The following is a 26,316-nucleotide window of genomic DNA, read 5'->3' as shown; positions in this document are numbered from 1 at the left end:
TTGATTTAACAGGAAAACTAACTACAAAAGACCCAAATAAAGTGTCAGAAGGGAATTTTAGCACACCGGAACACATGTTCTTGATATAATTACGCGATAGTTAAAGAAATAGGAATGGACTCACTCAAGTAAAGCTACACACGTATAATTTGAACATTGTAGAACAGTAATATGAGCATTAAAATCTTGGACTCACCTTTAATTTTCCGGATTCTGGGTTTTTCCACAGCACTGTCATACGCTCCATGTTAATCCTACGGGAGAAGAAGAAACACTGCCTCAGGCGGTCTTCGACCAATAGGAAAATGATGCCGCGTTGTTGCACGGTTCAACCGGTTGTTACCGGCGAGTCGTCTAACTGAATCCTAAATTGCAAGCAGGGTTTTGCTACTCCAACCTCTAAAATCTCTCCTCGGGGGAAAAAAAAACCAAAACAAAGTGAAAAAAAAAAAAAAAAAAAAAATGTCATATGTGAACATCTTTCGACGCTGTGACGTTTAGAAGTGCAATATTTAATTTTTGAAAGATTAAATCTTTGATGTAATGTCGCTTCAAATGAACTTCCTTTTCGCGAAATAATAATTAATGGCGCTCACATTTGATGATCTGGAATTCAATCAGTTTTTTAAAGAATTACAGGTATGTGATGTGTTTTTACTTGTCTTCTGTCTCTGTTTCTTTTCATGTTAGTTTTCTGTAATATTTCATAACAGACAAAACAATTGTTCACGAGAATGAAAGCATTTAATAGTTTCTTTGAGAATGTCAAACTGAAGTAGTATTTTAACTTGTAATTTATGAATAACTTCGGTATGTTTTTAGTCTTCTCCAATGTCAAGTAATTCCTCTTTCGATTCTGTTTCAGTTCTTAAAAAGAAATCACCATTTGTAGAGCTGTGGAATCATTGATTTTTTTTTTTTTTTTTTTGTTTTCTAGTTTTAATAGTAAGATGTTCAAGCTATATTTATGGTCATTATGGTCTGTGCTGCTAAATATTTTAGAGCTTCATGTTGCTCGCTAAATTTCCAGTTATTTCTGATTCAGACTGCATTGAAATGTAGTTGTTGAAATTATGTAATTACTATGTAATAACTGCTCTCATTTTCAAAATTAGTTTGAATTGAAGTTAGTAATATTTAGAGTGCCTTGAATGATCAGAGCGACGACAAGCACATCCCTCTTGAGAAGCAGGGAAGCGCCTCTGTCCACTGGAGGGCATCTTGACGAAAGTCTCGTAGACTTAACACAAGAAGATTGGATGGGTCTCAGAAAAACGCTTTTTTTGTGAATAATCAGTTTTGTACTGACATTTCACCTTATGTCTCAAGTGCATAAATGTATAGGCTATCACTTTTTATCATTTTTGGAAATCTAAGCGAGATATTGATTTAATTATAGAGCATTGATCTTGGGATTTTAGATTTCGATAGTGTTGGCAGGCTTTTTGGGTTCACTAACGTTGCGGCAACCATTCTCCGCTTCAGGAGCGTTTGATTTTCGGGTTTTAGAAGTTAGTTTTGCTTGTAAATGGGTTTCATCCCGTAATATTTTTACTCAAATGAAATAATTATGTGAGAATAAAATGCATCTTGATTGTAAGAAAAAGAAACATACATTAGTTATTATATGGAAACTATTTAAAGTTTTCTATGAAGCTGCTTATTATTTATGATTCATTATAGAGAAAATTGAAACTGGTGCACATTTTTATTATTTACACACATAAACCATAAAAGGGGAGGGGGATGTGAAACTCAATTCCAAAACCTCACAGTGTGAATGTTCAAAATTAAATAAGTTTAAAATTAACTAAAATCATTCATATTCATACTGTGGGGTATATCCTAAAGTACGCAAATTCAACTCAGTATTTTTCATACTGTTTGGAAAAAAACTCAAGGAATTAGTATCTTTTCATGAAACTAATATATCATTAAACCACCATTGCGTAAAACATTCAACTTTACGCAAATTTAAAATTACCTAGTTGTAGCAGCAATCAGCTGATGATATACTTTTTATTTTTTTTCTAATTTCTTCGAAGATAAAAGTTTTTTTCATATTTTTTTTTAAATGTACGTTGCGATAACCATTCAAAGTGAATTGTTTATTTTGTTTAGAATTAGTCTGCATTTATAGAGTAAGAAACTATAATTGAATTATTTTATCAAGAATTCAATTCAACATTTTTGAAACAGTACATTTCAGTTATCTATAGCTAATAGTTTGTTTTGATCTTTTCAATTCTTATTTTTGTAAAAATTGGATACTGTAGAAATTAATTAAACTTATTCGTATGCATGTATCTGTACCTGGAAGGGAAAGGGAATTTAGTCATAAAAACAAAGCCAAGAGATGAGTTAGAAATTTTTCTTTTCTGATAATTTTTATTACTTGATTGGATTGTCATTTATGAGCTTATAGAATGAAAATTAGTTCATTGAAATCTTCGCATGTAATTCTTCTTGTACTTCTAAATAGAGTTTAAAATGTTGAGTAAGATAATGCAAAAGTCTCGATCTTGAATCCGGTGATTTGCCTTGAACCGCCCAGCTACAGATATATTATGTTTCTTAATTTGAAAAAAAAAGACCGATTTTGAAAAAAAGAAATGTTCGAAAGGAGAGCTGATCGAGAGTGTTCTTAGCTAGGTTACATCTTTGGATGACATTCATTAACGAAGATATTAATTAAACCCGTCTAAAATGTTTTTCGCAATTTTTGCAGTGAAAACATAGTTAAATTTTTTGAAAATTAAACACCAAAATAAAGAAAATTTTTTTCCGCGTCTGATAAAATGTGTTTGGAACTTCCATATTTCATAGAATTCGAATTAAAATGTTTTTTAAAAGCAGATTTTAATAAGGACTAAGCCTTTATTCACGCGATTGATTGACAAATTCATTGTTGGCCAACAAGGAAATTAAAAGCAATGATTTAAAATGATATTCTAATATGTTGCCAGTTTCTATTCAATAGCAAATAAAATACTTGACATTGATTTTTAATAATATAAGGCTTTTAAAAGGATTTTCAATTTTTCCTCTTGATTCTACAGTTGGGACTCAGTCGGGGTTTTTTTAATTTTTTAATTTTTAAAGTAATGAATTTATTCTCTGATTCGTTTCTCTTATGAAAGTTAAAATTTGTCATTTACTTTGTTTGCATTCATGCACACATAACACATAATATGTAAACAAAATGGTGATGTCGCTTATCATTTTCAAATTGTGTTTTTCTTGGAAATCTTATGTATGTATTTGTTTTTGGTGGATAAGTGAAAAGAAAGAATGGAGAGAAACTCAGTAGCCTCTGCGAAATGCTTCAGAAACGAAGCTGAAGTCATGTCTGCTGCCAAAACCGCGATAACGATTCACACTTGGTGGCAAACCGCTAAACGGTCAAAATTTTCTCTCGTCGCATCTGGACGAAAGTTGGGGCCGAGCTTGTCCGGGAGGAAAAAAACACCACTGTTGTCGCCACTCTGTTCTCAAGGCACTCTAGTAATATTTAAAGGATAAAGATCAAGTTTAGTGGTGGCCACTTACCATGTGGTGCGTGAATTTAAAAAAAACTATCGAGTAAAAATATTAGTATCATTCGCAACCCAATCACTTCTCTCGCCAAACCCACCTGTATTATCATCTATCTCCAGCAATTTTACCCAAACAACATATCTTCACCACAAGCAGTGCAGCATGATGAGGCTGACACAATGAAATACAAGTTCATTAACAGTACTGAGACAGAGGAAAAAGTAAATGAGAAGTTTCCTACAAAGTATGTATTCATTTAAATACTTTGTGTTTAAATTATTTAATAGTTTGATAACGGCCTTTTTGCCTTGGTTTTTTTTTTTTCCATGACTCTTTGCAAAGAAATAAAATAAAATTTTATCAGCATGGGTATGATCTAGAATGCACAATGTTCATGTTAAAAAAACATTTATTTTTAAACTCCAATTTACTTGCCATCAACAATGCCCGACATGCAAGTTTAATGTTCAGGGCATGATGAGATTATTGTCTGAAGCAGTGATTGGATGTCCGCTTGTTTTGTGAACAAATAAGGCTTTTCTATGTTTACAATCACAAAATTTTATTGAAAATTGTTTCACAGTTCACAGTATACCTATCAACAGTATCGTCCCCAAACCCAACCAGAAATGCCTTCTGGAGGGGTTTTTTTAATCAAAAATAACTTCTGAAAGGCATTTTTTGATCAAAACAGACCTTTCACAGTCATAAACTACTGTGTTAGAATTTGCATTTATGTTAAAACCAATGCCTCTGGGGTGTGTTTTCACCTCCATACCCCCCCCCCCCCCTTCGCTGCGCTACTGGTATCGTCACAATAAACAGCCTCTAAATGACGATGAATCTCACTAGGTTTCACTTTCTCAGCAGTTAAAAAATTGATAACAGTGCGGTATTTAATTTGTGTTGACATTGCACTAGAACAAGCATTTGTGCATTACTGATCAGCCCACCCTTGTGTAATTTGCGAGCACTCACAGACATCCGTAGTGATCAGAAGTGTTTTTCCGAAATATGTCTGGCAGTATATTTGTACCCCTAAAAACACAAGAACAGGAACCATGGATGCTTTTCAAGTGTTATTAAAAAATATCATCCTACATCGAAGAAAATGTTTTTTATGTGCATTCAATGCTACTGGTTTTAACAACATGATGACTTTCTGAAGATGATCTTGTGCTTAAGTGTTCATTGGGCGTAACATTGAACATATGATTAAAAAAACAAAAAAATTCCTTGAAAAATTAAGAACATGTTGTGTCCTTAATTTTATTTATTTACCTTTTGTTTCAGACTAAATATATCCAAAAGTTTAAAGAAGCACAAAAAAAATTGTGGCTCGTTTGCGTTCCTCATCAAAGTAGCCTGAAAGGGTGTGAAGTTTCTCAAGATTTTATTGGTATGAATTAATTTTGTGAATTTTTGCTCATTTATGCAGTTTTATTTATGTTGTTTAATTTTTTTTTTCTTTTCAGATTTACATATTTTAAAGCCATCCCCATTTTTCAAAAGGTTTGTTCAAATTTGAATAATTCGCTTTGAAATCCTTTTCTTATGGGAATTTTTCCGTTATAACTCTAGTTGGTGACTTATCTACTTTCTATCTTCGTGAAAATTAGAAAATAAATGAATTACATTGCTACCATGTTTGCTCCTCCTTTTTTTAACAGTACGTTATAATGGATTTTTTAATGTTTATTAACGCCTTGATATATTTATTAGGCGAATTTTTTAACATCTTATTGGAGCATTTAATACTCTTTTATTTAGTTGGAGGATTATTTCAATCTATTTGTTCACATTATTTAGTAGCTTGTTTTTTATTTGGAGTCTAATTTTACCTTCAAATGGCTTAATTTAATTGTTTAGTGGATTGTTTTTTTCTTTTAATGGAACTATTTGTCTTGTTCAATAGCTTGTTTTGTTTAAAATTTCAGTGAAAAGGCAAAATAAAATATGGTATCACTATACAAGTCTTTATATAACTTTGATATAATATGGTGGAAATTAAAATGAATAAAACGAAAAGTAATCAAAAAGGTTAGGTTCTTGGCTTTTAAATTTAGCTGTGTTTGTACTTAAAAAAATATACTTAAAGCGAGTGATGCAATCAAGATAATAAGTGTTTAAGCGAATTTTATTAAATAATTCCAAAAGAGATAATAGATAATAATAAGGCATTGTTAGTACTAAAGCATAAAAGCTGTTTTTTTTTTTTTTTTTGAAGTGATTGAAAGAGTTTAAATGAACACTTTAATGATATCTAAAAAAAAATATCATTAATTTTTTATCATACCGCATAATTTTAAAAATATTATTTTCAATTTTTTTTTTTTTTTTTGAGCGATCACGATTGCTTATTGTTCTCACTTGACTGTTTTTGGCGTCCTATCATTTTATTTTCCACTGCCACCCTCAGCACCATCACCGTCGACCGGCTCCTCACGATGCTGCTCCTATAGCGAAAGCCGTCTCCAGGTTGCATCCATGTCCTACACACATGCGCATACATACACAAACACATACACACACGCACGCACGCATACACAAACACATACACACACGCACGCACGCATACACAAACACATACACATACACATACATACAGACACCTACACATACATACATACACCTACACACACACACACACACGCATACATACAGTCACCTACACATACACACACACAAAAACATACGCACAACTACCCACACATTTATGCCTGCACACAGACACAAACACATATGCCTACACACACATACACATACCCCCCTACACACATTCATACACACAACTACCCTACACACATTCATACACACAACTACCCACACACTTATGCCAGCACAGGGACACCAACACACATACATATACCCCCTACACACAAACACACATACCCCACACACAAACACACATACCCCACACACAAACACACACTCGTGATTGCGAAAAACATAATTTGAATTCAAGATGACAAAATTCAAATTATTATTATTATTATTTTTTTTTTTGTATCACTAAAGTACTTTAACAAAATCAAACTTGAACTTTCAGCAAGGTGTTTCTAATGCTTATTGAATCATTTCTTTACTCATTTGCAACAAAGATTCAAAGTTTTTTTTTTTTAAGTTAAGGCAACATTATGAAATTAAGTGAATCTTATTCTTGTTCAATATTATTATATTGTTATTCAACCAAACTGTTTTCAAAAGCATTATATTTATTACTACTTATTTCAAAATTATTTAATTTTGTCTTTTTAGTCATTATGTTTCCACTGATACCAATAACAGTGTTAGTGTGGAGATTGATGATGGAAACATCAAAACACCCGATGGTATGTCCACATTCTCTTTTTACCTTCTTTCTTTTTAATAATAACAGTGGAGCACACAAGGGGGTGTCCAGGGGGTCCTGACATCCTCCTATTACCCTTGATGTTTTTTCAATTGGCTGTAGTCTTATTTATATAGTTTCATCCCACTACTTGCACGAATAATTTCATGTGAGAACAAAGTCGAAAATAATTTTATTACTAGTATTTCATGATTCTACATGACCAGACCCCAAGAGTTCCTATTTTTCCGACTTTTTCCTACTTTTTAGAGCTCTCGACTTGTTTTCCTTCTTTTTCCTTTTCTTTCATACTTTTTTTTCTCTTTAGTATAGCACTTCTAATAGTGCACTGATTCTTAATTTTACAATGCCGCACTGATAATTTTCTGCGTGTTTCAATTTTGAAAAGCAAAAGAAACAAGTGGATCCTCAGCTTTTCAGTGACTGACTACAGTAATTTCTAGAAGGAACGCCACTCCGTTTGCTTGTTAAATTTTTGTTAGTGACTTTTTTGCCATTGCAGCGTTTAAGATCGACTTTTCTTTTTATCACCCCGACTTCAGTCCTACTGTTTTAACAAAGCAGTAAAGAAATAGATACTGGCACATTCTGATGCAATTATATATTATTCACCCGTCAATTAGAAGCTTCATTTGAAGTAAACTGGCGACTGTTCAAAACGTGCGGGAAACGCCGAATTTCCTATTCAGCAATTTTTTGTATAGTTGATTACAAGTGAAATGTAGCTCTATTTAAACAGAAAAACAACCTAAAAAAGAGTGCAAGGAAGCAAAAAATTAAAAAGCCTGTACACAGTACATATTATTTTATTGATTTTCTCCGAAAATCGGAATTTAAAAGCGAGATTCCGTTTTTATGACATTTTTAAAAGTTTGGGTATAGAGCCATAAGCAAATATATACTTTTTTTCTTTTTAATGGGTATTTTCTACTCTGATATATCATCAATATCGAGGAGTTGCTCAAGATTTTTATGTGCTGCGTTTATGACAATGCAGCATTTCTGAACATTTAAAATTCTTTTGACCGACTCTTTCTCTTTTCGGGTGCGGCAATTATACCAATGTGGCATATCTACTGTAAGTTATTGTACTCAGGGTGCCTGATCAAGGGGGAGAGGAGAAAGAGATATATGCAGGCATTTGATGCCAGGTGCTCCCCCCCTCACTCTCACTTTCAGAACAATTTCCGAATGAATATTTTTGTTGTATGGTGAGGATTGAGAGAAACTACCTGCCTTCCCTTTTAATCACAGAGAAACATTAGTAACTGATCTTTATCTTTGATAAAAATGCGTTGTTTACCATGTGTGGATTCCCCCCCCCCCCTTTTTTTCTGTGACGAAAATTTTGGAACAAGAAGGTGAGAAAAAATCATCAAACCAATAAAACAATATTCGTTTTTTTGCTTGATTAAAATCAAAACTGGCCCATCATTTTGTTTTTTCCTCGGGGGTGGAGAGCAACGGATGTATACTAGATGCAAATTTTATCTGAAAACAACAAAAACCTCACAAACTTGTATAGTTAAGCATTTATTTTCCAAAGCCAGGGAGGGGAGAAATTGACCCCACTGACCCACATAAATGACGTGCCTGAAACAAAAATTTGTTAAATGCCAAAAATACATATAACATAATACAAACCCTTTAGTTTACTTATTTTGTTATTTATTTAATTTAATTATTTTATTATAAATTTTATGTCCCATATTTAAGAACAAATTTATTTTAGTTCTGCATTTTCAGTCTTTTTCCCTTTTTTTTTTCAAATTCAAACATCTGTCCCTGTTTATGCAAGAATGCATGTCAGCTGCTGATTCTTTTTAACTAAAACTAATTTAATACTTGCTTTGCTTTTTGTATCATAGTTTATGACAACAGGGGCTGAAAGTGTTAGTATTTTCAAATACTAATGAATGCTCCTGAAGGAATGTTTTCGTTTTTGACAAAACAAATCTTTAGCAAAAATGGTTTTATTACACAAAAATATAAGTTGATTATTATTATTATTTTTATTTATTTATTTATTTATTATTTTTTTTGCAATCATTATATTGCATTTTATTCTTTTACACATAAAATTTTTATTACTGTATTTTTAAAAGGGGTTTCTTTGGATTTTATTTTCATATTTTTGTAATTAATATATGTTTCCGCCAGTTTATTTTTCATACTAATGATTGTCAGCTTGTTTCTTTCGTGTTGTTTTTCCGATTCAGTCTTTCATTAAATCCCTTTAATACTTCAAAAGTACTGTTAGTTTATTTTTGGAACAGTTTTAAATCAAAAATACTCTTAGTCATACTCTTGGAAGTCAAAGAAGATTCTCGGTCTGCCACAAGTGATTTGCCATTTTTAACTTTTGAAACATGAAAAAAGTAAATGCATAATATGTTGTGTTTTCTGGTAATTTAATTACGTATTTTTTATTGATAATTTATTTGGTTAGCTAATGATAACACATGGGAACAGTGATTTTTGTGCACAGGTATTTGGAGATGATTTAGAGGGAATTTGGTACACTGAGTTCAAATATCACATCAGTTTTTACACAGGAGCTCAAATTTCTAAGATATTGAACTTTAAATATGTGTGACATAGGTTTAATTTACACCCATAGATCAAATAAAAAAGAAACATGGAATTTTTACTCCTATTGTATGATACAAATAAATCAGAGCTCAATTACCAAATAAGGGCCCCAAAAAGACTAAAATTGTAAACTTCGATTATTTAAGAAAATCAAGGTATTTTTTCTCTCCTTTATTTATTTACATATTTTTAGATGTACAAGTGTGGGGTGCTTTGCCTCCCAACAGCAAGTATTTTGAATGAGTGGTTCAACACAACTCAACACCCTGGAAATCACCACCCCAGATTCTCCATTAGTGCTAATGTTTTTTTAGGTTTGACTGAAGAGATCCCCCCAAAAATGTTTGTTTAGAATTACCCACTATATTAATCGAGCCCTGAAAATATTATATACAAAAATCTGACTGTCACACATCACACAAAGCGAATATATGCGAAGCAAGAACTTACAAGCTGACCCTAATTCGTTAAAGCATTGTTACTGAACGTGCCAGATATTTACTTCATGAAGTGAATTTTTATGAGCGTAACTGAACTGCAGACTGACAATAGGGCGAATATGCTGGAAGCAAACCTTGTTTTAGAAGCCTGTACTAGCTTTAGAAGTGCGCAAAATGGAGTTAAAACTGTATATTTTGGGTAAAACAGCAGTATTTGTCTAGAAAAAGAGAGCTGCGTGAGAAAAACTAATTTCATATTTTGATTCAGAGCCCCAAACATATCTAAAATTAGTTTTCAAACTCTGGGTGCCAAAGAAAAAACATTTTTTTTTGTTCTCCTGTGCCATTTATTTGTTCAAAATTTATTATAAAATTTTTTTTTGTTCCAGACAATCGTTAAAATCAAAAGAATATGTTTTGCAGCGTATAGGAATGGTATGATAAGAGAATGTTGTATTTTTGATTGTGGGCTCCCGCTTAAAAATATTCCTGTGTGCGCCACTGAATAATAATGATAATAAATGTCCTAAGATGTAAAGGACCATTATAAAACTGTTTTTACTTTTGTAGGTGTGGTGAAAATTTTAATGGAGGAAATTGGGTATAATGATGTAAGAAAACTTTGCTTTAAAATTTTAGATTGCTTTAGTAGCTCTGTTTCGTAAAATTCATTCATAAATTTATCTTTCAAATGCATTTTGAAAATATATTTTTATTATATAACTTGATAGCAATACATAAGAATTTTTTTGAATTGTAATAAAATTTGCAAACATAATGTTCTAATAGTAATAGAATTTCCAAATATATTTCTGACATCACTCTCTATAAAGGGTGCATAAATTAATGAATTTTTTCAAAGATAAAAGCAAGATAAGCTTTTTCTTCTTTTTTTAATACTGATTTTAATTATGTTCTCTTAAAAATACCAACAATATGAAATGAATCGAAAGTATCTTAAAATGATACACCTCCTTTTAGGTTCTTAAAATACATTTTTATTCATCTTAAAAGAATTATGTTAATATGCTCAAACCGTTTACTGTACTGCAACCGTTATATATCAGAAATATAAGATATTTTGCAAAACCATTCCACTTATTATTAAGTATAAAAAGTTAAACTATAATAGTAAAATAAGCTTAATAATAATATATGAAAGTAAATGCAACTTTTAATATCCATATTGTACATTTTCAATGAATGCTAAGATTTCTTGTGTATCCCATGAGTTTTTAAACTGTTCTATAAAATTGGTACAACTAGTGATATCCTGAAGTTTTGTGAACTAGTAGTACAACAGGTGCTCTTCCCGTTCAAAGTTTTAAATCCATAGGATCATAGGCAACAATTAGTAGCATTTCATGTGTTAGTATCAAAATGATCATGGTCATAATTTCACAATGCACAACCTTTTGCTGTTGCATTTTGCTTCAAAGACAGTAAAAGTGACAAAAGCTTTTAAAATGTTGAAATTAGCTAATTATAGTTCTATAATGTCTCCTGCTTCTGGTTTTTTTTTTTTTTTTTTTTTTTTTTTTTTTGTGGTATAAACTTTTTGTGGAGGATAGAGAGTCATCTAAAGATGACAAAAGGAGCTGACAACAAATGCAGTAGGGAAAGCATTCTTAAAGCCACAGCTTTGCAGATGTGTTAAATGATCTCAATAATGCAAACTCTAGGTTGATAGAAAAATTGGAATCCCAAAATTCATGGTAAAAGGCATTGGAACAATTTGCTAGAAAGAAAGTTGTAGGCTTTCACAGTTTCTGTCTTTCCCCTCTCAAAACTGTCTTCAAAACACAGTTTTAAGATACTCTCTGGATTATTATTACTTATTATTATTTTTTTTATGAAATTCACATAAATATGGATTTTTGATTAATAGTTGAGTACACCAAAAGAAATTAAAGATATATTTTTACTATCAAGATATTTTACATTTTTAATTTGTGCGACTTTGAATTAATTCATGAACAGTTATAATGTTCAAAAAAATTGTTTGTTGCTTTTGATATTTTGTGATTTTAGGCATGAAGGAACTTGATTAACTCTAAAACCAAGTTGAATTTCATTTAAGCATCTCTCACTTAAGTGCCTTTTGCAGCACAGATATATGAAGGAGAGAGTACTGTCTATCTCATAAATAAATTGGTTAGTTATTATGTGTGCAGTACAGGAACATTATATTTTCACCTACATTTGTGCAGTTTAAAAGAAGTACATAATATATATATATATATATATATATATATATAAGTATATGTATATATATATGTGTATATATATATATATATATATATATATATATATATATATATATATATATATATATATATATATATATATAAGTATATGTATATATATATGTGTATATATATATATATATATATATATATATATATATATATATATATATATATATATATATATATATACTTTTTGAAGAGTATTTATAAACTTCTCTTAGAAATATTGTGGTTCAGTCGTATTGAATATTTATTTGAGTTTTGTTATATTTTTCAGGATTATAAACAGTATAAAATTTTAATTATTCAGAGACCTTTAAGCGGTTCTACCAGGCTAAAAGTATGTATGCTTAATTTTAATAAAACATTCCTTGCTTTATTATTATAAAAGCAAAAGCTATGCACCAAATTTTTAGTAATAATCAATATGTTATCAATTCAGTGTTTTTTACTATAATAAACCAAAGTAAATTTTTCATTTTTTAAGTTTTAATTTTTGTTATTAAGAGAGAAAGATTATTTACTGTCACTGGCATGCAGAAGCATTAGGTTTTTTTTTGAGTAGCCTACATTTTATGCTGACAAAGAAGTTTTCCATAGTTTCTGAAAATATTGTGAACTTCTCTGACATCCTTTCTGCTTGGAAATCATTCAGAACCTTTTTCTTCTTTTCTGTAGCATTTGTGTTCTGTTTAATAATTTAAACTAGGATGGATATGTCCAGCAAAAAATGCTTATCCTACGTCTAGCTATAAATATTTTATTTGCCAGGTAGGACTTGGTATGGTTCCATTACAGAAAAATCTTAATCGCTCAAAGTGGAAGAATCATGTTTATGTGCAAGCTGTGCCATCAATAATAAGCCAGATTTCTTTTTTAGACAGTATGCAATATACAAACACATAGGGCTTCCAACTGTTCCTTTTTTTTTTGTTTAAAAGTCCCTTTTGTAGTCTCAAGTCCTTAAAAGCCTGTTTTTTTCTTTTTAATGAATCTGATTCTTTTCCCCACTTTTCTTTAAAAATGGGGGTGTCATTTTCAATTTTCTCAGTAATTTCAACTATTTTGTCTATGTGTGTTTTGTAATGAGAAGTGAATTTACTTAAGATGATCATTAAGGAATTTCAGTAAAAACTGTCTTGCCTATCAAGAGAGTGACTTTAAAAAAAAAGAACAAACCGTTGGATACTTTGGAAAAATACACTGTATGGCCCTGCCAACTTTTTAGCAGTGTCTAGTAGTGGTTAGCACTTACAGTACAAGTTGTAGGAAGTCACTTGTATTTCAAGTGTTTGTGTGTTTTGAACTCTCAAGGACTTTTTTTATGTTGGTGTTTTTTGAACTATATATTTCATGTACACTTTTGGGGGGGAGGGGGGAGAGGTGCAAAGCAGTCTCGTGTAAAAAGTTCTGGTGGGGTAAAGTGGTCTTAAAATCCCAAGTTTTTCAACTTAAGTGGGTAATTAAATGCAAGACTTTGCAGTAATTTTTTTCTTTTTTTGCATTGCATTAATAAAAAACATATTGCACTAAATTTTATAAAGAAAAAAAAACTGTTATGACACTTTATTTTTTTATATGTATTTATGACCTTGGGTAGAGTAAGTGATCATATTTAAAACTATCATACACAACCATAATATTTAAAAATAATCAACACAGCTTGTTATTTTAAAGGAATTTATTTTTTAAAAATAAATTAAAAATTTGTGATGGTCAACTATGGTCAAAAGGAGGCTCACCGCAAATTTTAATCAGATTTGGCTCTTCAATTCTATCAATGTCATGAAGGAAGGAGTGATCATTTCTAAAGTTTGTCAAATGTTAATTTCTCTACAAATTTTCTGGAATGAAATTAAAGATAGCATCTGCACAGTGTCTAAATTTTTTAAATTATATATTGCAAAACTATTATTTCTAAAGAGAGTTTTGATAAAATGTTGTTTTATTAAACCCAAAGAAAAATGTTTTGACTAAGCTTTGCCTAATTCTTCAATTTATGTGGTGAGATTTGATAACATCGCTTTGGTGTATTTAAACTTAAAAAAATATTACTGTTTGAAACAAAATGTTTACTTTTGTGCATTAAATGATAAAGTTAAACATTATTAATGTTGCAAAAGTTATTGCATATCCCTTTTTTTAACATAACTTTTGAACCTCTGATGTTTAAGCAGCAGTCACAAGGAAAGCTGCTTAGCATTTAAAGTTTAAAATGTTTCCTGCATGGAAAAAAAATTATCTTTTTACTCTGAACCATGCATATACAATATTTTTTGCAATGAGTGTTTTAATTGAGTTATTTTCTCCATCTCTAAAAAAAGTTGTTTAGTAAAAGGAATTTATTGTTTCTATATATATATATATATATATAGGCTTTATTATTACTTGGCTTTTTAGTTTTGCTGCGTTGCGCATCTATGGGCTCTTGGTGTGGTCTTTTCAATATTTTTCGCTTTTATTATTATTTATATATATATATATATATATATATATATATATATATATATATATATATTGATTCCAAATAAGAGTGAAACTGCTATTTCTGAGTAGCCATAATGAGCTGTTTGGTATTTGCTTCCAGTTCTGCCTTGCTTTGACTGAGAAGTTATTTTCTGCTTATTGAATAAGTTTTAGTTTTAACGATACCTCCTTGCTTATATATGGTCACCTGTAAATCACCTTTAATTAAAATATCTTTAAAGGTGAACAAAGAATAATGTTCTTGATAATAGACTTTCAATGTAGTGACTGTGATAAATTTTTACAGTACTGTACTAGTGGTATAGTCCAGTAAAAAATAAAAGATGGTGGGACACTTACAAATAAGAGACTGGGAATTCCAGTACACTTGTGTACAAGCATAACTTAATGAAATTGAAAAAGTGGGGTTGTTTGTGTTGAAATCTTTAAAAAGAAGGATAGTGTCAAAATAAGTTGATGTGTCACAAAATGAGCCAAATGAAAAATTTATATATATATATATATATATATAAATTTTTCTTTTGTTAATTAGCATCAGCAATACTGGGGCATGCAGCCAGACCTCCACTAGTATACCTGTAACATAAATTGCCTTCATTGAAAAAAGTTGTGCACCCCTAAAATAAACTATTTCAAGTTTTGAGAATAGTATGAATTCATTCTGAACCCATTCAATAAATTCATCAACTGCTTATTCAACGGTTCAGTGTTGAATCTGTAGGCATTTTTTGTCTTTTTTTCCCCTTCTATTTTTTAATAGAAGGAAAGGTTTTTAATGAGAGCTTTAGTTCCTCCAGCTCTGTTATGACTATTCCAGACTTGATTCCAAATAAGAGTGAAACTGCTATTTCTGAGTAGCCATAATGAGCTGTTTGGTCTTTGCTTCCAGTTCTGCCTTGCTTTGACTGAGAAGTTATTTTCTGCTTATTGAATAAGTTTTAGTTTTAACGATACCTCCTTGCTTATATATGGTCACCTGTAAATCACCTTTAATTAAAATATCTTTAAAGGTGAACAAAGAATAATGTTCTTGATAATAGGCTTTCAATGTAGTGACTATGATAAATTTTTACAGTACTGTACTAGTGGTATAGTCCAGTAAAAAATAAAAGATGGTGGGACACTTACAAATAAGAGACTGGGAATTCCAGTACACTTGTGTACAAGCATAACTTAATGAAATTGAAAAAGTGGGGTTGTTTGTGTTGAAATCTTTAAAAAGAAGGATAGTGTCAAAATAAGTTGATGTGTCACAAAATGAGCCAAATGAAGTGATGTAGAACCCCAGTAATTTCCTCAATGTACATAAAGTGTTTGAATATGTGTTGGGCTATGAGCTTTAAGTTTTTTTTTTCTCTTAGGATGAAAGTTGCACCAGTATAATAAATGGTGGCAAAAACTTACTGCTTTCTTTAAATGAGTATGTTTTCCTCTTTATTTTTGCTGTATCCTATAATTTTTTTACTATGTCAAGTTTTGGTAATTTATTGTGATAAAAATTCTCTCATCAGGTGTACTTTGTTTCTTCAATCAATTACAGAATGCTCAAAAGTCTTAAGGGTCCTGGATAAAAAAATTAATGTTTTTAACACATCATATATGATACTACCGGAGTACTTGCCAGATGCAGCGGTTAAGTTGCACAGTCTCTCTCGCTGGACAGTAGAGGTGATCACCATGTCTATATTTATTTTATAATAATGTACAAGTTGAAAGCTAATTAATATTTTTGCCATTCCATTTCTGCAGGAATTTTTCAAGTCTTTCAAAGCCGAATCTTTCAATAAGTATTCGTCAACAGAGCTGTCTGCAGTAGTTGAAAAGTAAGTGAATTTTACATATATTTCATAGCTCCAAAATAAATTTCTTATCTTGACTGAACTATCAAGTATCACTCATATCATTCAAGTATTATGCATATTCATATCCATGTTTAAGCAGCTGCAAAAAATAAAAGTAAAGCATGTAGTTTTGGGCAGCAATAAGAAAAATGAAATGTAAATAAATAGATAAAAGTAAATACAGTACAGTCGAAAATCCAAAGTAATTGGGGCTCACACAACCTCGAATTACTGAAAACTCTGATTATTTGAAAAAAATCGTGATTAAAATTTTACAGTATTCTGGCAACAGAACTAGCTTACATTTTACTTCCTTGTACTGAGAAAAAAGAAAGTATTGTCTTTAGAAAAATTTTACCACTTAAATTTCAACAAATTTAGTTACAACGAAAAAAATGTTTCAAAACTTCCTGAATTTGTTTCTACAAATTTTGTTCTGATATCTGTATCTATGTGTGTAGGTGCAAATATACATTTTCTTAAACACAAAAACGGTTAGTGGTAAATGGCTTAAATTTTTTATTTACAACATCAGTTGTGCACTTCCTTTTTAGAAAAAAATTGCAATAGGATATTCCAAAAAAGTGTTACACGTTCTTTATGTTGGTATCTAACGTATGATCCACTTATTATTTGTGTACAAAACTTTATTTGTGTACAAAACGCAAAACCCTGGAGTTCTTTTATATGTTTATGATCTCTTTAATCCTGTAATCCTTATAACATTTCATTTAATAATAATTATTTGCATTAAAACGTATTGAAGAAATTATTAAAATAGCAAATTTTTTTTCCCAGCATTCTATTTCTGGATTTCATAAATAAGGAGAAAAATACTTATTAAATAAAATTATTCTTTCAGAAAATAATATACACATCAATCGGTTAAACTACATTGAATCATGATTTGTTCAGTATTTTCTCCAATTAGGCTTTTGCTTTTTCATTCAATGTCATTTATAATGATTTTTCCTTTTCTCATTGGCTACCAGTAGAGTCAGTATTTGTTTTCATGAAATCTTTTCCCTTGTTATCTGATTTTTCCCTTTTTTCTGAAGAACAAAATGTTTATTTTTAATTGCTTTGAAATTGAAAAAAAAAAAAACCCCTGTCTAAACTCAAGTGTGAAATGTGACAATATGCACTTATTTTTAAAATGTTCCATTTTTTTATGCATTGTCGAAAAGAGCAAAAATATGCAATTGCATAAATGCATTTGCATGTAAGCCAAGCTCTGTTTATAATGCAATAAAATAAATAAATAAAATAAACAGAGATAAGGGCATACTCAGGCCCGCGCCAAGCCTGGTGGCCCCGTCGTGCAAATGGTCTTTTGAGCGCCCTTTTGCAGTAGCATTCAGCAAAAATATATTTAGGCTCTTAAATTCCGCAAAGTGCACAAGTAAAATGTTTGCAAATGGGTTTACAGTATTTTTATGTAAAATAGCATGAAATATTCAAATGACCGAAAACATAATTAAAAATCACAAAAAGACTTATTGCACAAATTATAATACAACATATCCACCTCAAGATTCAAAATAGGGAATGAAAATTTCTTGCGCCCATCATATGCTCAGTCTTGTGTACTGAAGACATACCCGAAACAGCAATTCATGCAGGGTATTCACAGAATCCCACACAATTCAGGAAGAAAAATGCTAATGTATGAATTAATTAGCGTCATGTGTTTTCAGTTTCCTTAGATAGACAGCAAGAGGATTGCTTGTTTCAAAATGAGCAGTGTTCTTTTTACCACCACCCATTAAACATAATCAAGGCCTGATGAACGCACGTTTCGACAGATCCAAGGACCTGGGCGGCACAATTTTAGAGGCATCAAAATGAGATAAAATTTCTTTATTTCTTCCTTTTTTGAAAATTTTCTCTTGAAAAACGTGAAGATTTTCTTGTGAGTGGGGGCACCCAAAATTTTTCCCTTTGGCTTGATCGGAACTTGGATGATAAAAAGCTCAATTTAATTTTTTTGGTTGGAGAGATCCCCCCCCCCCCCCCCCCGCCCCATTTGGAGAACTTTTGATTTTTAGAACTCTGCGCTTTTTTGACTCTGGCGCCTTCGTGCGCGGCAAGACCTCGCACATAGGGACGGCGCGGCTCTGGGCATACTTTAGTAATAGTTGCTGTTGCATTTATTTGTTTCATTACTCGTATGTATATATGTATCAACTTTACAGTTATATTCAATTATAATATTTTTACTAGTTATATCCTTTGCCACATACATGACAAAGCATTTCCGGCAATAAAGAAGTATTGCTATGAAGAGGATAATCTTTTGAATCAAAAACTATTATCGCTGTATGAGGGAAACATCACACCTGATCAGCTGGGTGTTAAAGAGTCATTTTGCTGTCAAACACCTAGCGCAGTAAGTTTTTCTTGCTTTCTGAATTTCTCAAAATTATTAATTTTCACTAATTTGTTTAATGGTGTTTTTACTGCTTCTCAATTTATCTTCAAACTTTTAAAGAGTATTGAAAAAAAATGGGGGGGGGGGGGGGGAGGTTGAATATTATTTGGATTTATCTTTGCTCACAAAAATAATAGGGCTTTTAGCATTTTCCACCCATGGGTGATTGGATTCTGTATTGTTCTGAAGGCTGAGAATTTTTGTTGCTTTTTACTTAGAAAAATTTTCATGATTTATTCTATTTATGGAGAATAAAGAAATTTTCAATTATTTTGGGGATGATTTAATGGATGAACTGAAAACATCTGTTTAAAGTTATTGAATTAAGCATGTTTTAAAATGAGAAGTTCTGTGTAACATTATTTTCAACATGAAATGGTTACTTCAAAACTCTTCATTGTAAAGTGGTATACTTATACGATTCAGATTTAATTTTTTTTATTGTGATGTATAGTGGTGTATTTTGTGTGCAGCTATGGATACTGTTATGGAGGGTCAAGTTAACCGATTTAAAATTAAATGTTTCAACTTTTTAATTGGCTACATGGGTGTTCAAAGTTCAAATGCTTCCATAGCTACAGCATGTTGTAGCACTTGTGTATCTTTCTTCTAAGCATTGATCAACTATGTGTAAAGCATTTTATAATGTACAATGAGTGAACTTCGTATTTTGTGTTAGTACATTTAAAAAAAATGAACTTAACTCCTTGCTTGAAATAAATTTTAAAACTCAAAAGAACGGTACCAGTACTAACCTTAGTCTACTACTAATCTTAAAAATATCAAAAACAGTACCCTTACCAGTTTTAGTGGTCTTTTGAGGAAAATGTAAAAGAAAAGTTTGATATATTATACCCCAGTGCACTAAAAAAAAAAAACTTATTAAAAACAAGCATCGTTTTTTGCAGATGCTTATGTAGCAGGGTGCTAAAAATGCTGACTGCATACCAAGGCATGTACGCACATCAAGGAATAGCTTATTTCTCTTGGTTTTTTTTTCTTTGCATTCAATCTGACACCATGCTTCGTTCTCAGGTTTTTTGGAAAGCTATAAGTCACAGAAGTATAGTTTCTTAGGTATTTTTTACTTACTTCAAGCGTGTAGTCCTGATGTACAGAGTTCATGCTATCTTAATGGGATACTTTGTACACATATTGAAGCCAAGCAGTTTAATTTATTTGTGAAGGAGCTACAAATCAATTACACTGGCAATTCTATAGGAAAGTGACTTGATTCACTAAGGCTTGGTTTGTTTCCCTGATATTACTATATCTAGTTTACACGTGGCATATATGCCAAAGTGTTAAGAATGTTTAAAGGTATTGTCAACTGTTATGTTCAAAAAATCATTAAATTTATACTGAATGTTGACTTATTTTTAAGTGAATTTCAATACTAGAAATGAATTTAATCACTAGATAAAGTTACTCAGACATCTGATAGATATTTTCTAAATTATTCTCGAAGCTTAATGCTCATTATTAGAAATGCAGCTTAGGTGAGAAAACATCTATATTCAAAATTTAATGCTTTGTTGCAACATTAGAGCAATTAGTAAATCCCATTATTGAAGAATATCTTGTCTATGGGGGGGGGGGCGGCGAAGTGCACAAAAAGTGCTGTTTTAGTATTTTAATTTTTTTTTCTTGCCAAATAATTTTGCAATTAAAAGAATGAGGGAAATTTGAAAGATGCAATGTCTGGGAAGCCTGACATCATGCAGCTTTAGTTTCTCTAGAAAATTACAGAACTAGGCTAGGGAATTCTTTTACATCCATCATACTCCTCTGAGTTTGCACTTTCTGATTTTTGCTTATTCTTGTCTTTGCAAAAAATGTTGGTGAGAAAGAAATTTAAAAAAATGAAGAAGAGAGACATCAAAAGAGCACTACTTGAGTTCTGAATCTCCTCCAAAGACAAGGAATTTTTTAAGACTTTAATTTACAAATTCCCATCACACTGGCAAGAATTCATAAGCAATGATGGAAATTATGCTGTTTAGTATGTATTGTTAAATGTCTTAAATACTACTCCGTAGGCTGAAGACTCTAGCCTCTTCTTATCTTACTATCAGATAAATTTGGTTTTCCTCTGGGTCCCAAGAACTTAGAGGTTTAAAATACTACTTAACATTTGAAACTAATGAAATAATAGAATTTTTTTTTAGTAAGTGATTGAAACAGACATGTTTTCTATCCAACTGAATTTGATACAATTTAAATTGTAAGTTTAGATTCTTATTTCTTAAAAAGTACAGTCGACTCTCAATAACTCTAAGCCTTATAACTTGAATATTCCTTTAGCTCGAAGTTTAAATTGAGTTCTAAAATAATTTAGTGTTTTCAAACACAAAATTGTCTTTATATCTCGAATGTACTCCTTATAAGTCAAATTTGTTATGAAAGTTTTGTTTTCATTTTATGCATAAAAATGCAGCCAAAATAAGTAAAAAAAGTTTATTTAATACGTTGCTTTGCTTATTAGCTTGTGTGAGGAGTATAATTTATTTACAATAGTGCTCCTTAATGTATACAGTGTTGCAAGATTACATGAAAAGTAGTGAATACGGAAATGATTGCTGCGGTTGTCTAACAAAAACTTTATTGGTGGCTAATATTTGAAAGACTCAAAATTTTGTCAAAAATTGAAAGCAGTAGCCTTTATTTTCTAGATGACTCAATCATGCTTTTGCAACAGAAACTGCCTATAAACAAAACATTAGTTAAAATTGCTTTTTAAATAAACAGCAATGATAACAATTGCTAAAGCCACCAGGGAATGGGATCATTTAGAAATCTTTTTTGATGTAGACTGGGAGAAAATGAGATTATATAAATATTGAGGAAAATGTAACTACGTGTGAATCTTTGTTCTACGAAGTGATCATGCAATGTATTCATGGAGAGTCTGCTTATGCAATTTCTGATGAAGAATCTTTACCACTACCAACTAATCTGCAAGTATCACATTTTGTAAATAGTTTACTGCAGTACCTGGTAAGTTCCGAAAAGGGGGCAATAAGTAATCCTACCCAAGTGTGGATCATGGATTGGAATAAAACTTTCCACATCGATAGGACACTTAAAAATATTGAACCCTTTTTTTTTTGTTTTTGTTTTTTATTGGCGACAGACACCTTTAATCGGGCGAAATTTGCCCTTAAATATTGGATAATTGGGATATTAGAGAGTACAATATAGTCTTTTATTTTAAATTTTAACTACAAGAAGCCAAAAAATTTGTTTGAAAATTTGAAAAATCTAAGCTGACGTGTTTCAGAATTTTTCTGAAAATACTATTAATAGGGGTAAACCACCCTTTGCAATATCGCCCCGGCACTATTAATGACCCTAAAACTTAAATCTATCATAAGGAGGTCTTGTTATATATCAATAGAAAGCTGTTTTTTAGCTTTACACTATTTTTGAAATTTTCATTCTACTATAATTAGGAGCAAGGATGGATACAAGGGAGGGGGGATGGAGGTGATCGCTCCTTCCTTGGGAGATCTTGAACCAGCGATTTCAAATCAAAGTTCTAAAATGCAAGCCCAGTGTAGACCATCTCTGACAACATTAAGAAAAGGGATGGGGTTTGAATCTCCCTCTCGGAAACTTTTTGGGATTGAAGTTTCAAAAAGGCAATTTCAGACAATTTTTGGTGTTAGGAGGATGTGTTTGAATTCCTTCTCTCAAGCATTTCAAAAAATTTAAGTCCCAAAGACATGCTTGTAGCCATCTCAGGTAGTGTTATTAAGGGAAGGAGTGGGTTCAGTGGCTTTTCTCCGGTAATTTTTCAACGCTGAAATTCCAAAAAAGTGCAATATCAGATGACCTTCAAGCATGTTGGGGAGGGGGTTCCGAAACATTCCCCGGAATTAATACGAAATTGAAGTTTTAAAATGAAAGTTTGGAACACCCCTTTCAATGGGAAAGGAAAGAAATAGGTTCGGGACCTCCTTGGAAAAATCCATTAGTTGTGATAGATAAAAATGTGACCCCCCCCCCCCCCAACACATGTGTGAATCAGGAAAGTTGAAAATCAACTGCCCCCTCCTTGAACTATTTCTTGATCCGTCCTTGATTACGAGTGATGTTAGTCAGTTGTAATAACATACTTTTCTTTTTTTTTCCTTTGCACATTTTGAGTTTTTTACTTATTTATAGTGCAGACAATTTTCAGAATGGAAATCTAAAAATTGGCCGAATTACTTATCTTGTCATATGTGTCCTTCATGCCAAATTGTATTGAAATCGTAAATAGTGAAGTCAAAAGGTTACTGCTCTAAAGCTTTTTTTTTTTTTTTGAAAATGGCAGACTTTCGCGTTTTTTTATTCTGATTATATGTGACCTTAAGGAGTGGCATAACTACAATGCTTGTCATCCAGGGCGGTTTCTCAATTTGCCATTCTTTCGTCATGAAGTAAATAATACAATAAACTAACAAAGAGGTATAAATTAAAACTAGAAACTTAATTCAAGAAAAAAAATGATAAGTTTTATTTATATTATTCTAAAGAAAAAAGAGACGAGGGGGGGGGGGGAGGAGGATCAGGGCCCAAACTTGGAAAAGTTGCTGAAAGTTAGTCGAAAGTCGCAATTTGATTTAATTTTTAGTAATGTTCAGGGAAAGAGAGGGTTGACGTTTGCTCCCAATTTTTTTTCTAAATGAAAGTTTGTTTTAGCATTTTATTTGTTGACATTAGGAGGTTGGAGGCACCACGTAGAAATTTTCTGAAATTAAAGTTTTAAAATGCAAGTTTCGGCTATTTTGGAGATGTTAAAGAAATCTGGAATGTTTGAATACTCAATTCAAACACTCTAAGCTCTAAAATATGCAATTTTAGGCTATCATTTTACAACGCAATTGTTACAATGTGTATTCTAACACAGTTGTACACATCAGGAGAGAGAGAGTGGCGCTGAGGCTTTTTATTGAAATGCTTTTGAAGTTTAAATCAACCAAGGGGGGAGCTAAGGAGCTATAGTTAACATTTAATTTTATTTTTACATTTAATCTTTAGCTGTATAGGATTTTTTTTTTTTTTTTTTTTTGAAGTATCCCAAATTTGCTATTGATCCTTCAGATCCAAAAATATACTTTCTCTCATAAATCCCCACAATTTTCCTCCCACCTTATTCCAGACACTGCAATAGTTTGCCTTCTGGGTAAAATGGGGAATTAGTCTTCTTTGTGGTCTAGCTTTTGTAAATTTTGCAAGATAGTATTTTTTATTGTTTGTTTTTCTTTACTCCTTTAAGTGCAATACATAGACCCCTGGCTGTTTTCAAAACCAGTTGACAGATCTGAGGGGCAAGAATCTTGTCTCTTTTGTGGTTTTTATCATACTTCACCTTCATCTGTCTCAAAACGGGATCTGCTATATCCCTCCCCCCTAACCCCTTTGTCCCATAGCTCTGTATATGTCCCAAAGTTTCGGTAACATTCTATCACTAGAAGGGCATATTCCTGCTCATATCCATAAGTATGAAGAGTCAAAAATTATAAAAGCTGCAGAAATGTACGACCAATTCTTAGAGCCTTCACAGCTTGCTGTCAAGAGTGAAATAAAATTATGGGAAACAAATACCGCCCCCCCCCCCAAATACATTAGTTGAGACATTAAAGTGCTGCAACAAGCAGTTGTTTCCAAATGTGTTTAATTTGATTCATATATTTCATACTCTTCCTGTTATGACAACTACACCAGAGAGAAGTTTCTCTTGCTTACGCCGGATAAAAACTTACCTAAGATCGACCATGGCCAAAACCGATTGAACCGTTTAGCCTTGGGGCATGTTCACAAGGAGAGGAATCTTTCTATAGATAATGTTATAAAATTAGTGTGATAAGAGGAAACGCCGACTTTCTGTGAAAAATCGGTTTTTACAGGGATAGAAGTAGTCCTTTGTATCCTATATTTCCTATATTTTCAAAAAAAAAAACATCAAATGTGTCCTATATTTCCTATATTTTTGAAATTGTCCTATATTTCCTACATTCTTATAGTTTGTTATAAACAATTGTAGAAAATTATCATTGAAAAGCATTTTGGTCACTTGATTCGCACTTTCTTTCACGACTTGACAATTCAAGACTGCTTAAAAACAAGATGCTTGTTGATAAAAAATTTTTTTTTTTTTTTTTTTTTTTGGAATCTCTGCCAGTACCCGTCTTTTTAAATTTTGTAAAGTATTTTTGACAAAATTTTCAATTTGTTTTAAGAGAAAGCTTCAATGATTTATATTTTATGACAAGCTCTCCAAACTTAATGAAGCACTTTGCCAATAAATTTTTCACTAACAACAAAATGTGGGAAGATTCAGCTGCTATTAATGTTAAAAAAAAGGTCTATTTGAAATATTTAAATGTAGGTAATTATGCAAAAAAAGAAAAAATAAATAAATAAATATACAAAAAATAAATAAGGGATAAATTAACCCTGCCTGGATTCAAAATTTGAACTTCTTACTAAAATCAGAATTTAACATTATTTGAACACTATATTTTTAGCAGAATTTGTTATTGAAAAAAAGGTTTTTCAGAAATTTAAAAAAAAATAAAAATTTTACAGGATCCTTCCATTGATATGTCACTATCTTGTTAAAAATTTTGAGTAATGGGGATTGGATGTTACTTGGATGTAAATTAATTGATTTTGGAAAAATATTTCGTAATGATAAAAATTGATCAGCTTTCTAAATGCAAATACTTAGGTTTTTTAGTAGTGAAAATCTTTAGCTCCTTTTATAAGATGTAGCATCAGTTGAAAGAGGTTTTTCTCACAAACAAAAAAATACTGGCATAAGAAAGATCATCTTAAAGCATTGACTCTATAATAAGAGTTTTAAGGCCAATTAAGGTACTGCAATTGGGAAAGCAATAAATTATGCATGCATTACCAAGGAAAGAGTTCCGTTTCATCATGATTTATCATAGTACTAAATACAAAATTCATAAAGAAATGGAAAATTCTTGAAGAGATGCATAACAATCAGAGGCAAAAGAAAAGGTTCATGTATCTTCCAAGGAAAAAAAATAGTGAAACTTGGAGAAAAAATTGATTTTGCACAGTCTGATTAACGTAGGCAGTCAAGACATAGAAAATGGCCTTAAGCGTAAATACGTATATATATGTATAAACTTTTTTTTTTCTGAAGCTATTCATTCAAGAACTGCAGACTCATTCTAAGTAAAAGTTATAACTTTTATTTGGATTTTTTAACTGTATGCAGTATGATTAATTGAAATCATTGATAATAATTTATGCAAGAATATCTAGATTATATATACTATGTATTGTTTATTTTTTCATATCAGTATTATTCATAAAACGTGTCCTATATTTGTCCTATATTTTTGGTGGAAAATGTCCTATGTATTAG

At 31.2% G+C, this 26,316-nt stretch overlaps 1 protein-coding gene across 2 annotated transcripts in view; it reads left to right on the top strand.

Annotated features, from left to right (window-relative positions):
- Positions 1–380: 380 nt before the first annotated feature.
- Positions 381–26,316, top strand: part of LOC129218200 (putative uncharacterized protein DDB_G0284213) — a 75,192-nt gene continuing 49,256 nt past the window's right edge. The window contains exons 1-10 of one of the 2 annotated variants that reach the window (XM_054852416.1): positions 381–639; positions 4,831–4,936; positions 5,013–5,049; positions 6,796–6,869; positions 10,492–10,532; positions 12,448–12,510; positions 16,019–16,077; positions 16,169–16,325; positions 16,407–16,480; positions 18,722–18,887. In XM_054852416.1, coding sequence (XP_054708391.1) covers positions 586–639; positions 4,831–4,936; positions 5,013–5,049; positions 6,796–6,869; positions 10,492–10,532; positions 12,448–12,510; positions 16,019–16,077; positions 16,169–16,325; positions 16,407–16,480; positions 18,722–18,887 — 831 coding nt within the window. In that variant the 5' untranslated portion in view covers positions 381–585. The remainder of the gene's footprint in view (positions 640–4,830; positions 4,937–5,012; positions 5,050–6,795; positions 6,870–10,491; positions 10,533–12,447; positions 12,511–16,018; positions 16,078–16,168; positions 16,326–16,406; positions 16,481–18,721; positions 18,888–26,316) is intronic. The other variant, XM_054852417.1, reaches the window with a different exon arrangement.

Source organism: Uloborus diversus, chromosome 3, assembly GCF_026930045.1.
Source record: "Uloborus diversus isolate 005 chromosome 3, Udiv.v.3.1, whole genome shotgun sequence".
In the NCBI taxonomy this organism is placed as follows: Eukaryota; Metazoa; Arthropoda; class Arachnida; order Araneae; family Uloboridae; genus Uloborus; species Uloborus diversus.
This window is presented reverse-complemented; position numbering and strand designations above follow the sequence as displayed.